Genomic DNA, 14825 nt, shown 5'->3' on the forward strand with positions numbered 1-14825 from the left:
ATTCGGAACGAGACCGTGGATTCGAGCGGTGTGGCGGGGTTGTAAAACACGACGAGGGAGGAAAGAAAGAAATCAATATTACATGATATTATGTCATTTTTGTTCTGCATGTGTCGTACACACGGTCGGGCGTGGGGGTTCGTTGCTGCTGCTTCTTTCCTTGAGAGACATGGCAATAGACGTCACGCTGTAAGCGAGGAGATGCCACAAGCCCAACTAACTCCAGGATTAAGTATTATTAAGTAAGTATTATTATTGGCACTTGGCACTAGTATTATTAAGTATTATTATTGTTGTTGTTATGATAATATTCATTATTATTAATGATATTATTATTATTATTATTATTATTATTATTATTATTATTATTATTATTGTTGTTTAGTAGTATTATATTCCGCTCGAAAAGATGCCGGCTAGGTTACCACGGCAACAGCTTTGCCACGAGCAAGTGAGTTTGAGCGACTCGGGGCTGAGTGTGTCACTGCTCAGAGGTCCGACACGAAACCGATGGTCGACGGTAGTTCGACACGATATGTTCCGCATCGCAATTGTACCGTGAGAGTAAAGGAGACGCGTATGAAATGTATATATTTCAATGAGCTTGTCTGAATATATGTGATTATTGCTGTCCTCCTCATTGACATGGCCAACATGCCTGTTCTCTCTCTCTCTCTCTCTCTCTCTCTCTCTCTCTCTCTCTCTCTCTCTCTCTCTATATATATATATATTTATTTATTTATTTATTATATACATAGTAATTATTTAAAAAAAAGTATATATGTATAAAGATAATTCATATACCGGTAGTTATTTCATATATAAAATATTACAATATTGTAGGCATTTAGGTGGGGAATCACCTTTCAAAGTAAACTATGTACGTAACTTGCAGCCTTGTTGAGTCAGCCCTCACCTGTTGAGTCAGCCCTCACCTGTTGAGTCAGCCCTCACCTGTTGAGTCAGCCCTCACCTGTGGCGCACATGCGTTGCATTACGCTTTTCAATGAACGGCAGGTTTGTCGATGTATTCATTATATTCCCCGACACCAACGTGCGAGGCACATGAAACGTGCCAAATTGCTTAATTCAATTGCAGGTCATTTATGTTTTTTCTAATTGTGCACAAGATGTGAGGATCCTTATTTTCTGCCGCTAAACATAGTAGGTGCTATGTAACGGTGTTTCATTTAGGATGATATAAATGTATATTTAATACAGCAAAGACAATTCATTCTATTAGATAATTATAAAACCCCGAATCGCGATTGTGGCGCCGCCTGTATGAGCACCTTGTGTCGATTACGCACAGTTTAGTATTTTAATAATAATAAAAATAATAATAATGATAATAATAATAACTTAAATTTATATAGCGCCTTTCAGAAGAACCCAAGGTCGCTTTACAGGAGAGGAGCAAGGGCGGGGGGGGACAGATTAAGGGAGAGAGGAACAAAAAACAAAACAGAAGAATATCTAAACTAACTAACTAAGGCAGAAGGCCACGGTGAAAAGGTGGGTCTTGAGGGTTGTTTTGGAAGTGTCCAGGGTCGGGGCGTTTCGAATTACGGGAGGGAGAGAGTTCCGGACGGTGGGGGCTGCCACGCTGAAAGCTCTGTCCCCGAAAGTTCGTAATGTGGTACGGGGGACGGACAGCAGACCCATGTTTGAGGACCGCAAGTTCCGGGTTGGAGTGTGCTGATGGAGGAGGTCGGACGGGCATTGGGGGGCGAGTGCGTGAAGGGGAAATGGGGCATGTGAGGAGGAGGCGTTTGTAGGAGATGCGGATCTTGACCGGGAGCCAGGCCACACTACAACAGATGCATATACACACACACACACAAGCACATGCTCTTTGGGCGGCGGCCGGTGAAATGAGGCCTCTTGTCCTTCCTCCGCGCCCGGGGACCTGGTACCAGGTGTCCATCGCTGGTCAGACGATGGTGATGTGTGCATTATTTTGGTGGGGGTCCTTACTGACATTAGGTGGAGGAAACCCCATGTGAGCACGGGGAGAACATGCAAACTCCACACAGCAAGACTCCTATTTGGGAGATAACCCACCGGAGCGCGGTGCCAACGGCGCCCCAGACGGGGTGAGGGGCGAGGGTGGGGGTGATGGGGGTGGGGGTGATGCGCTGCCAGGGCTTGGTGTGGGTGAGAACCCTGGCAGCTGAGTTCTGCACATACTGGAGCCTGTCCAGGGCTTAGCTGGAAACCCCGGACAGGGCGTTGCAGTAGTCCGGCCGGGAGGTGATGAAAGCGTGGATGAGGGCTTCAGCCACGGAGTCCGAGAGCGAGGGACGGGGACGGGAGATGTTTTTGAGGTGATAGAAGGCGGACTTGGTGATGGATCTGATGTGTGACTGAAAGGAGAAGGTGGAGTCCAGGATGACGCCCAGGTTGCGGACCCCGGGAGATGTTTTGATGGAACAGCCGCCGACGAGGAGGCGGAGTTCTCCGACCTTCGGGAGCAGCGGCTTTGGGGCCCCAACCATGAGCTCTGACTTTTTGCTGTTGAGTTGGAGTCGGTTTGTTTTCATCCAGGTTTTTATGGCATGGAGGCAGTTGACTAGAGGCTGTGGGGCGAGCAGAGTGCATGGTGAGGTGCTGAGATAAAGCTGTGTGTCATCAGCGTAGCAGTGGAAGTTGAGACCGTGGTGCCGAGTGATCTGGCCAAAGGGGAGCGGTGAAGAGTGTTGGACCGAGCACAGAGCCTTGAGGGACGCCATGGTTGACTGGGGCGCGGGGGGGAGGAGGAGCCATTGATCTTGACAAACTGACTCCTGTTTGGTAGATATGAGTGAACCCATGACAGAGCTGTTCCAGTGACGCCAAGGAGGTTGGATAGGTGTTTGAGGAGGATTGCGTGGGAAACCGTGTCAAGAGGTCATTGGTCATTTAAGAGTTTATGGAGCTTATTGTGCGTGATCACAGGAGTTATGACATTTCACTGCATATATGTATGGCCATATGTGTATGTATGTGACAAATAATCTCTTGAATTGAATACGTTGGTTAAATTCTGACATAGATGTGGGCAGTGCCACCCTGTGGTACTGGGTAATTTGATTTGTGTCAATTTCGTGATGGAATTCTGGGATACCCACAGTTGCGCAGTGTCTGCTTACTGTGGTAAGTCGCATAATTTAATGGTCTTGGATAAATCGGCCATAAAAGTTGTGGAAAGCACATATATTCACGTGTAGTTTGTAGATTTTGATTGAGCACATGTTAACTGGGCTCCGTTGCAAGTCAGGTGTAAAATAATGAATGCATTGTGTTTTTATAACAGTGTTGAAACCTAATGTTAACATGTGGGTTTTGGCTACCTGTTGCAATCCATGCTCTCTTTGTAGGGAGGCTGTATTTGTCCCAACGAATATTGACCATTCTTCGTGTTGTGTGCCGCATTATTGCAGGTAAACGTTTCTATAGATGTATGAATGTTTCTTGTATTGTGGTTATTTGAAATTATGCACTTATACTGAGTGGGCTGCTTAATAAGTGAATGTTGTGAATGCAGTTCCAGTTTTGTCCAGCAGAGTGCATCAAAGTACAACGTTTGTGTCTGTGTTATGAATATTATATAAAATGGATGATAGTATGCTTCTAATTTGGTACTATTGCCAATGTATATTTTTCTGCTTGGTTATTTTTGTTTATTTTATTTGATCTATTTTCTTTATATACACATGTATTTTTATTTTAACCAAGAAAAAAATGTAAACAACTATACAATCAGCTATATCCAAATGTTAGATACACACTGACAAATACATAGCCACACTGTATTATTAAGAGTTGCGCAATGTCTGCTTGCTGTGGGAGGCCGTGTCTGTACTGAACTGCGTTCCGCTGATGGATTGATGCTTTACGCACGTGCTATCCCCTAGACAGACCGTACTTCATGGTGGTCACGGTACATGTGTATGACCCATACAAGACGGACCAGGCAGTGGCAGGCTTCCCGGCGGGTACGCTGAGCTGCTCACGGCCCCTCGGGGCATCAACGACGCCAACGGGTTTTGGCTCGGCAAGTGGCTACCAGGTGCTGCTGAGGGAGGATCCCGCAGGTGTCGAGAGATGGACGCAACCCCCAGCCTTCTTCAGCATTGGGGCGAATAGGGGATACGTGACCTACGCCAGGCAGCCCGCGTTCTGTCGAAGGTGCGGGGGCCACGGTCACACGGAAGGAGCGTGCGGCCCCTGGAGGTGCAGGTTCTCCCAGGCCTCAGGGCACTAGGTGAACGACTGCCCCGAGCCTCTGGCCTGCCACAACTGCAGGTCACTGGGCCACCTGGCCAAGGACTGCATAAAGTCCTATGCAGGGGATGCCATGCGAGGGAAAGGGGGAGGCAGAAGAGCCCAGACCACAGCACATGTAGGCCCCCCTGAGCCCCCATATCCTTGTCCCCGGGGTTTAGCTTTTCTCCCGTGTCCTTGGACGTGTACGAAGGGCCGATGTGGCCTGTGGGTTATTAACCGAGCAGCTTTTCCGCCGTTACCGCTTATGTTTATATTGGTATTGGTTTTTATAGAAGTTGTTTTTTTCTAATATAACTCTTTATTATTATTTGCTTAAATTTAGAACGAACGAAGCGTTGAATCGTCTACGTCCCGTTACGTACTTGGATGCTGTCACATATTTTGCTTTTTTTTTAACTTTCTATTTTCTGCTTGTTCTGTGCTGCTGTGATTTCCCTCCGGGTAAGAATGAACTTCCTTGTCTTTAACCCTCCAAAAGGAAAAAATCCGTTCTCATCAGTTGATTAAAGTTCAAAGTTCGTTTTATTTGTCACGCGTACAATGCCACTCGGTGCAATGAAATTCTTGGGGCAACAGCTGCGTAGTGGGCGTAAAAGATAAAATAACAAGGCAAAGAGAAGGAGGAAATATATATATATATTTTTTTTTTTAATATAATAAGAGTCGATTATAAAAAAAAAAGTAAGAGTCAAGTTACAAATAAGGGCAAGAGGTCTGGCGTATGTACATCAAATTAAAATAAGAAAATAATCCTAAAACGGCAACTAAAAATTGGACATTGTGGCAGCGATCAATATCATTTTCTGATCTGATCTGATCTGATGTGACATTTTTGTATTCATCAATAAAAGCAGAGTAACAAATAAACGAAACAAGCGCTCTATAATTGGCTGTGTCACTTTCCTTGTGGTTTATTGCCTTGTCTGACTTCTTTTTGCTGCTTGAACCCGTCTCAGGTGAAGCTTTTTGCTCGAGCGCTCCCTCTGCAGGTGAGGTAGGTGGCGCCCCGGCTTGTTAGCGTCTCCCTCTCTGTCGCTGTTAATCGGAATCAGCTTTCGGGCGCCGAGAGTGTGGAGCAGCAGCTTCGGAAGACACGCACTCTGAAGAACTCGTTGACCGAGGCTGGCAAACCCCGCACCAACTTCCTTGGTGTTATTTAATTATAAATTATAAATGAATCATTCAAAACAACTTTGGCAAATGGTTTGGAGGGCCCCCAGCAGAATTCTGCTCGGGGGCCAGAGAGACAGAACCGGGGGGAGGTATGGAACGGCAAACCACGTGTTCTGTGTGCTTGAGCAGCATAAAATCTCACCACGGAGACTTCAAAATAATTACAAAACAATGTTTTTTATTATTACATACTTTTCACAATTTGCCTTTTTACATGCAAACAACACAAAAACAAGAAATATCAAACAGTGTGAAGTCGCACGGGTCGATGTTTAAATGACGAGACAAAACGTCGATATCGAAGATGCATGAAAATGCGCTGATAACCATCACGAGTCGGTGCAGCTATAACATCTGCAAATATATTCAGAATCACATCTTAAAAAAACCCAACTGAGGTTTATAACATTGAATCATATGATGGCATATGTAATAACTATAAAAAGGTATTGTTTCAATAACAAAACACTGCTTTTTAACTTCTCCCATGTATTCTCAGACCATAAATTTCAGGTCACATGTTCTCAAGATCATTCATTGACACTACAAAATATTTTATAGTGGAATGATAATTACAACGAGTATAAACGATCTCATCAAATTATCACCCAGCCCAGTTATCTGTTCTGTGGGATAGACTTTCCTCATTGCGTCCTTGTTCTTATCCGTTTCTTTCTTCTCAGATCACTTCTTCTTGTTCTCCTTACAGGCCACCACGTAGCGCTGGGCTACGTTGAGCGGAGGGGAGTACCCGTCTGCGTAGGACGTGTCCTCGAACAGGACCGAGTAATCATCCTGTGGCTAAACACACAAGCAGCAGTTAGCAAGCTGGAGAGTGACATGGTTCACTTGGTTGTTATCATGAGATGACTTTATTTGTAGCAAGAGGCCGGTTGCGAGCCTGACCAGGTGGAATGCGGCAAGTTATCATCTCTGTCTTGTACGTTTTGCTTTCGAGATTCTTTTTTTGTTACCTCTTGTATCATATCCAGGGTGTGATAAGTAACCACTCTGCGAAATCAGCTTTTGAATGGGCTCGACATGCTTGGCCCGGACAAATCGGCACGCCAAAGCAGTTATCTTTTAACCAAAATTCCCGCACAAATCTTCTGAGCAACACAGTCACATTGAGCTGGCGTATGCACTCACAACTCCCTGTGTTTTGGAAAGCTTCTGGCTATATTCCCTTTGACTGAAGCGGACCTTTTTATTCCGAGTAGCAAATAAATGGTGACGTGATGATTTCTACGGTCCTTTAACTTTCCCGTCTCATTTCCTGCAAAATATCTGTTTTCTGCATAATGCCAAACCGTCGTTTGTCATTACTTGTCTGAATTTAAATTAAAAAAATAAAGATGTGAAATTGAGGGCCTGCCCATCACAGGGATTCCTGAGATCTTTGGCACGCAGGAAAATGCTATTTATGAATTCCAACACCAAATACCACCACTTAGATTGACTCCATATCGGAGCTCTGGCCTTGGTCCTCAGCTGGCTGTGGAGATAAACAGTCTGTGAGCTGACTCCATATTGACACCCAAGTGTCTAGGCGTGGTCTGGTGTCAGAGGTGGGACCATCATGTGGAGAAACATTGGCTTTTGGGTTTTCCCAATCTAATTATGTATCATGTCCCATCCCGAGTTAATCATCACAATTAAACAATGGCATATCTGGGCCAAATATATCCCAGCCTTTAAAAAAAACCAAGCCCAAGGAGAAGTGCACCGGTAAGAGCTGCACCTTCAAAGTACCTTCCTTTCATCCGCCTTATACATCAAGTCCAAACTTCAATGACATCGCCGTCCTCCATCTCGAGCTGAGCTGGGGTTTGAGTGAGTTCGATCTTCGAGCCGTCAAAAAGAAAGCACACTTTACGGCCGGCTGTGGCGGACATGCTTCCCAAATACTTGGAGATGATGGAGCCCAGCGACGCCTCCTAGAGGACAGACGGACAAGGCAAGTGAGTCACTGACAGAAACATAAACGGACCATATGTGACCCCGCCGCAGATTTGAGGTGCTTTTGGTGCCGTTTCACCCCCCCCCCCGGCTCGGCGTCTTGTTTACAGGAGTGATGTCACCTCTCTCATTGGCGTGTTACGCCGCTTACACAACAATGGATCCAGGTGTGTGTACAAAACACGTTTAGATTTAAAGGTTGAACTCGATGAAAACGGTTTCACATTGTGACTTCACATCACATGGAATACGGAGGAATGATATCTGCCTGTCATCTGACGGGAATATTTCACTCAATGGTTTAACAGTTATCTACTATTTATAAATCAAATTCGGTTTTGAAAATGCGTTGAGATAAAAAAAAAATAAAAACATTTAATTTAAAACCCCACAACGGAACACGAATCTGGAAAAATCTAATTTTCCTTCTCGAAAGGTTTTTTCAGCTTATTCGGCGGCTCTTGCCGTTTTGCCGCGGTGGTCACATATGGAAAGACCGTTTATCATTACATTTTCATTAGGAAGTAAAAGTGCAGGGTCGCTGTGATATCAATGTAGTCGAGGCAACATGCACCAGTTATAGAATTAAGTAGTATTCATTTAGCAGTTTGATCCAGATTTAATGAAAATTTCCATTCGTCCACTGCAACCACAACTATGTTATACAAATTTAATCAACGTTTATGTTAAACTGTCTTTGCAAAAAAAACAAAACAAAAAAAAAAAGTTTTGTTGACTTTGGGCCCCAATCACATAAGAGCGTGACACGAAATATATATTATAGTCGACTGTTGATTTTTCGCCTGCAATGTCACTATTGTAATAAGCAACGTATTTGTTATCAGATTGTTTCCGTGTGGTGCAGTCTGAAGCAGTGTGGCACCAACTCTGTGGAGGGAGTATTCCTGAGCCGAGCCTCGCTCCTGTCCCTGAAATCGCACGGTGATGACGTCGCTGCCGCCGCTCGGCTCCGCTTCCTGTTTATCGTTTCCAACGACAACACAATCTGAACAGTGAAACACAATGAATGGGGGGGGGGGGGGGGGCACATACATTAGGGACCAAATAATACATAACAGACATACATGGACTAAAAGCGGCTTCCATCCAACTCGGAGTGCGAAATCACTCGAAAGGAAACAAAGGAGCGCCGCCGCATACCTATGATGTCAGCAATGCCGAGGCCGAGCTCCTTGACCGTCCGCTTGGTAGAAAGCTCCATCTCCTGCCTCAGGAGCAGGATGTGAGAGGGCGGGACCTTGAGCTTGACGGACAGCACTTCTACCGCCTCGCTCAGCGGTGCCGACTGAAAATGTAAACAGAGTTCATCCGGTGTCAGGATTGTTTTTCGTAAATTGTCAAATTGACTCTGGCATCAATATGAATATTTTTGGTTGACATGAGTGGGTAAACGTCATCTCTGTTATACTTTTTTTTTTTTTTTTTTTGCTCTGTCGCGGCTTCTTAGTTTGGTCTGAAATGAAACTTGGGAGTGACGTTTGGTGTTTTATCCCTATATCTACAACTCGTGAAATCTGCATTATCTTTGAAGCGGTGAGTCATCTCTTTTCAGTGGCCTTGTGTTAAAAAGTAAAGAGCGACGTATTTCAAAAGCACTCTCGCCGTACTTACGGACAGAACGGGGACTTTATGAAGGTCCGTTCGACAGCGGAACTTAAGGGGGATCAGCCTTTCCACCAGGGGGCTTTGCTGTCTGACTGGGAGGGGGCTCAGAGACCTGGACATAGGGCTGCGCCATATTGACATATTCAGATATCACAGTATTTTTCACCAAATACCTCAATATCAATAATGAGATGGTCATTTAGGGAGTAATATTTCCAGTAATTCAGATAGGACGGTCTTAATTCCCTTAAAAAAATAAAAAAAAGTAATTAATTAACTCTACTAAAGTAAGAAATCACCAGAGTACGATATCCAAAATCCCAGACAATATCTACTCAAATATCATTAGATCTATATAATGTAGACACACTGTCAAGCTCCACCTGGTGGCGGGGCTCACAATGATGACGTCGTCATCGTCATCGTCATCATCATCATCATCATCATCATCGTCGTTTTTCCTGCTGCTCAATGCTGATTGGTTATTGCGCAAGCGCTGGCTTTGCCTGGTTCCCCTCTGTGGCGCCCACTTTGGTGAACAGGAGAGGAGCGAGGACACGGCCCCGAGTTTCATGTTGACCTCACTGAAACACAGAAAGAGCGGAGAAGAGATGGAGAGACCTTCTGTAGGATTTTGTAGGTAGTTAGCTATTAGTGGTTTGGAAAAATGGCAACCCGGGACCAATTTCATTACTCAAAGAAGCATTGTGCTAAACATCCTAGTAGGAGTCCTGGATTTAAGGAATTTAAGATGGGCCAGTGTAGGATTCCCCCACTAGCAAACGAAACAAACGTATCCGGTTGTTTAAAGGAGGCTTTGCTTGAGGTTTGGTTGATGTTTCAATATTTTAGTTCATAATCTTTCAGCTGTAACGTAGTCAGGAAATGAAGATTATGTAATTTCACAAAACACCCTTATATATAAAATGTTAAATGATCCAACGGTGGCTGATCTACTTTACTTTTGTTCAACGTAACTATAGGGAAATGTAAGGTGGGGATGTAAATAATTAACCTTTTAACTGTTAACCAACAAGAACAATTTTGACCAATTAATACTATCGGTCAAACAGTTTAAAAAATATTATTAAAAAAAAACTTCTGGAGAAACAGAACTTTTCAGTCGCTCTGCTCGTCGCTGGGATGTCCATTCAACATATGGGGGATTTATTTTGCGTGTGTGCGATTATTATTCAATTATTTCTAGGGCTGTACCCAATGCCAAACGGAATGGGGCAAAAGTTCCTCCGTGTCTGTCCCCGTTCCCCCAAATGAAACAACACTAAACAGTGTAAACAACTAAAAACACAGTTTTTGTCAAATTAGCATCCCTAATGTAAAGTATGACATCAGAATACAACTGACACACTGATTCGCATCATTACATACAGTGTGTCACAGTCTATGGCTACAATGTGCTTGGATGACGGCAGCACACCGGTCAAGGCCTCAGCCCAAATGTCTCAGCCCTGCTTCCCCCACACACACTACATGATAAAACTGAACAATCACCCAGCTGTAGCTCAACTCCCTACTTACTGAATCTTCCTTCTAGCCCGCCTGGACACTCTGGCAGCAGGACTTCCAAGGGGCAGAGGCGGAGAGGGCGACCGGATGGTTTCCCTAAAACCAGATAGAGAAAAGTTATGAACGGATTTTAATTGAATGATGAATGGATTATTGCAATGAAGCGCTTGTGCCTGATATCGGCGCACAGTCGCACCGCACCCCAACTGTAAGAGACACGTCTAGGGTCTGAGTGGCATTTTAAGACGAAAGAGAATACAATTTAAGAACACAAAGACCTGTCTCCGCACAGACGTCTCCACAAGAGCGCCACGGTTCACTCTTTCCCCCCAATTTTGTTTTGTTTTTCCCTTTCCCGACAAATAACTTTTAAAATATTTGCAGGAAATAAATATTCATAAAAACCCACTATTTGTGCTTCTGTGCTTTTTTACGCTTCCATTCACAGCCGTACTGGCATTTTCTCGAAAATGATACTGGGTCGAGGGGGGGGGGGGTTTACGGAACGACTTATAGGGAACATCGGGACCGGATCCCCCTTCAACGTGACGCCAATAAGGAACATTGCCAGTAGATTTACGGCTTTCAGTGCAAGTGGGAACGGGGCTATCGGTTTCCTTTCAAACCCAGGCTGTGTTCCAGAGTTTTCTTCAGTGAGACGACACATGAGTCGCACAGACTGTGCTTTCAGTGGGATTGAGAGGTAGCTTTATGTGGCTAACCTTTCAGTTGTCAAATAGCCAAACACAAATAGGCTTCAAAAATAATAAGAAATGATGAAGTGGTTACAATACAATAACCAGTTCTTATCTTTGTAGACACACAGCATTAATAATGACCATGGCTCAGACCTCATCTGGTGGAGAGCTACTTTTAAATGGAAAGATGCAGATGCAGAAACTTAATTACTCAAAATATAAGGTGATTTAAAATGGCAACCATATTTTCAGTTTCAGCAAACAAAATCTAATGGCAGCCTGACAACCACTTATAAAAGTTAGTGTTGAGCCCTGAATGATTCAAGAAACCTTGTTGGTGTGTCATGTATATTTGCAGATGTATTGTGACTTGACTGCACCCTTGATTCACACACAAGGCTTGACCTCCTCTCTAGTGCGAGATGTTACCCCGAGCTTCCAACTCACACTTTTTCGTCGCTTCTTTCTGCCGTCTCGTTCTCCTCTTCTTCAGAGTCTGTGAAGAGGCCGCATGTCTCTGGGGAGAGAGAGGAATCACCCCATCTGCCGGTGTGCGCGTGGTCACCTTGACAATCACAGAAACAAGAAGATTTTTGGCTCTGACAAGTGTTTAGCTACTTAGGTATCCAAACTTCATGCTCAGCCCTACTGACAAAAAGGTACACAACACAGATGTATTTCTACATTGTAAAAAAAAATATTTATTTACACTTCCTTTTCATACTTAATTCAATTGCTGGAAAAAAAAAGTAACCTTGAAGGACTCACGTGCGGCACCATTTTTGGCTAGTGCTGCAGCTGTTGGCTTCAACTGTAGACAGGCATTCACCTAAAGATAGCAGCATACTTAGATATGATGTCCATTTAGATTAGTGAGATAATGGTTTGACCGAATTAATGACATAATACTTATTTTTACATAATGACCAAAATGCATATAACTATTCAGTAGCCATTTTATGTGGTAACGACGGCTGGTAGTTGGGTATCACCTCAGCAGTATGAGGAGTGTAGAAAAGACACTAAGAAAATGAATATGAATAATGACTGCCTCGGTTCACTTGTTGGTAACCATCTTTATCACCTGATTATTCTTGCTTAGGATTTTGGAGGGCCGGAACCTATCTCAGATACTACAGGTGAAAGGCAGGGAGACTTCACTTATGCACCATTCCCAGAAAAATGGCAGTTTAGGTTTTATAATTATTGTGAGTGTCTTTGGCGGTGAAAGGGAAGACTGAGTTCCCGGTGGAACATTTGAACATTATGAATACAGAACAAAACACAAACCAGGATAGTAGGATAATAGTTAAATCGTTTAAATAGTTTCAAACTACTTTTTTTCTATTTTCTACATGTTGAGTTGAGTTTTTTCTTTTGATGTAACCATTGGGCCTTACCTTGTTGGAGTAGATAGGCACTGCAGCAAAGGCTGATGGATCGATGATGCGACGGCGTTTGGGCGGAGGGTTCACAACCTCCAGGTCACCGTCACTGTCCGACATCTAGGGGGCAGGTTCAAATACTGCCAATTAATGTTACTGACAAACGGACAATAAAATGTGTTTGTTTCACTGGTATCATTCCGGAAAACGTAAAAGAACTTGCACACTAATGAAGGAAAAAATGCCAAAAGATGTCAACTGATGCAGCAAAAACATTGAAGAACACAATTGCGTGGCCTAGAGCAATGATACTTAGAAAATTTAACTATAAAATTAGTAGAGTTCCAGTCCAATATTGTTCTTTTAAATTATCTAAAGGGGGAAACAATTTGATAGCCTCGTACAACATTTACTGATAACATTTTAAGCCTTTTAGTGACATTAATACATTGTCAGTTCATAAATACAATGGGGCAAATTTGGACAAACAAAATTCGAATACAAAACCTTTGCGACAACATTGTTGACCATTACAAAGATTAGAACCTCATAGTTCAATACACTTGAGGTGGATCCTTTAGGTTGATATTTTGGAATTCATAAGCAGATACAAGATGGTGTATGTAAAATTTTGACCCACTGGAACTCAGAGAAAGTGAATTAAAGCTGGCCATTAGAAATGGCTTCTGATGTAAACAAAGTAGAGAGCCTATCTGACTTGCGAAAATAAATGTCTGGTAACATGTTATGGGTGGAGTTGTGAAGTTTGAATATCCTAAGCGTAGGCGTGTATACACTTCTAAACTTTGACCCGAGTCAACCCCATGAAGAAATGGAGATTTAAACTACGAACGATCACACAAAGTCTGCATTACACGCGTATCATAATCATCCTGCGTTTACCTCCGGTTGGGAGCCCAGACGGTCCAATTAGTCGGACGCAAATTTAACTTAATATCTCATCTTATTTAAAATAAAAATCAAAAACACGGGAGCCCGACGGATCAATGGGTAAATGGATAACTGATGCGAGATAAATTAAATAACCTCACGGAAAGGAGAGGAAGCAACTTTCATCGGGAAAGCGCGCTTGTGCCTCCGCCTCCTCCTCCTTCTTCTTCTGCTGCTGCTGCTGCGTCGGTTTGAATCCGAATCAGCTTCCGTGCGCCTACACGCCCCCTCCCCCTGCTGGCCGGAGCGTGGAGCGGCAGGCTTTGGGAGAAACTAATTCAGAAAAGACTGTTTATGGAGGCCGGCCCACCTCTATCCCCGCGACGCTCCCCGCTCTCCTCCTTCTTCCGCTGCGATGGCGCCACAGGTCAGCTGTGCGTAAAACGGCAAAAAAAACAACAACAACAAAACAACAAGCGTCGGAAGAGATAACTTCCGCATTCAAAGCGTCAGCCGGGATGGCTTCTTCTTCGCCGCACGCATTGTTCGCGCTGCTCTCGCAAGACGCTCACTGCTGCAGCTAGTGGGTGGAAGATGTATTGCAACAATTGGGCCGTCGTAAGCACGGGGGGGGGGGCTTTTACTATTCAAACAAAATAAACTCAAGTAAACACTTGCATCCAGGTCAGAGTTGTATATCTAAAATAAATAAATCAAAGTTCAAATAGATAATTAAAATGGGCAGTTTTTAAAAAGTTAGGCCCCTAACTCTGTACACGTCCGTACGCCTGACCCTCTGCCTGTCTGACATGCCACGACAGGGCGCGGGGGAGGGAACGGATGAGCGCGTCTTCACCTCCCTTCTCCATCACTTCCCCAAGAAGTCCAAAGCCCGCGCCCTTTCCAAGCCCGGGTGGTAAAAGACAAAAAAAAACAACACACATCAGCATTCTTGACCATTCGCAATCAGGCTCCGGGCATTCCACTGCAATCGATGAAACCTCAGAAATTGCAGGCCGCTGCTATGTGCCCAGATCGCTGACGTTTATGACATCTCAGAGGAGGTCTCCTGTACGGCTGCACTTAAAATATCATCGTCAAATGTTATATATAATATCAAATATCCAAATGTAACTCTCTCGGGCAAAACCTCTTCTTGGAATGATGACAACACTGTCATTGGCTCTTGCTTAATTCCGTCTCTTGATGTTTTTAAATCGAACAGCCTCACAAACTTTGACCCCTTCTATGTCTTTGACTAAATATTCCATTGATCATTTCAGAGAGAGCCCATAGA

The 14825-nt window shown here is 44.0% G+C and overlaps 1 protein-coding gene across 3 annotated transcripts; it reads right to left on the reverse strand.

Annotated features, from left to right (window-relative positions):
* Window positions 1–5610: 5610 nt before the first annotated feature.
* Window positions 5611–13748, reverse strand: nfatc2ip (nuclear factor of activated T cells 2 interacting protein). Of its 3 annotated transcripts, none has more exons than XM_080009287.1 (11): window positions 13690–13748; window positions 12653–12757; window positions 12021–12081; window positions 11700–11817; window positions 10567–10650; window positions 9411–9611; window positions 9034–9151; window positions 8563–8707; window positions 8289–8407; window positions 7195–7379; window positions 5611–6243 (listed from the first exon to the last, which is right to left on the reverse strand). In XM_080009287.1, the coding sequence occupies exons 2-10, from the start codon at window positions 12755–12757 to the stop codon at window positions 7218–7220; spliced, it is 1113 nt and encodes a 370-aa protein (XP_079865413.1). In that variant the 5' UTR covers window positions 13690–13748; the 3' UTR covers window positions 5611–6243; window positions 7195–7217. The 3 variants fall into 3 exon arrangements, with proteins under 3 accessions (XP_079865413.1, XP_079865412.1, XP_079865414.1); XM_080009286.1 differs by having other exon boundaries at window positions 13541–13742; XM_080009288.1 differs by having other exon boundaries at window positions 7184–7379; window positions 13541–13742.
* Between the last annotated feature and the right edge of the window lie 1077 nt (window positions 13749–14825).

The sequence above is a fragment of the Zeus faber genome, assembly GCF_960531495.2.
Source record: "Zeus faber genome assembly, chromosome: 11".
Taxonomy (NCBI): domain Eukaryota; kingdom Metazoa; phylum Chordata; class Actinopteri; order Zeiformes; family Zeidae; genus Zeus; species Zeus faber.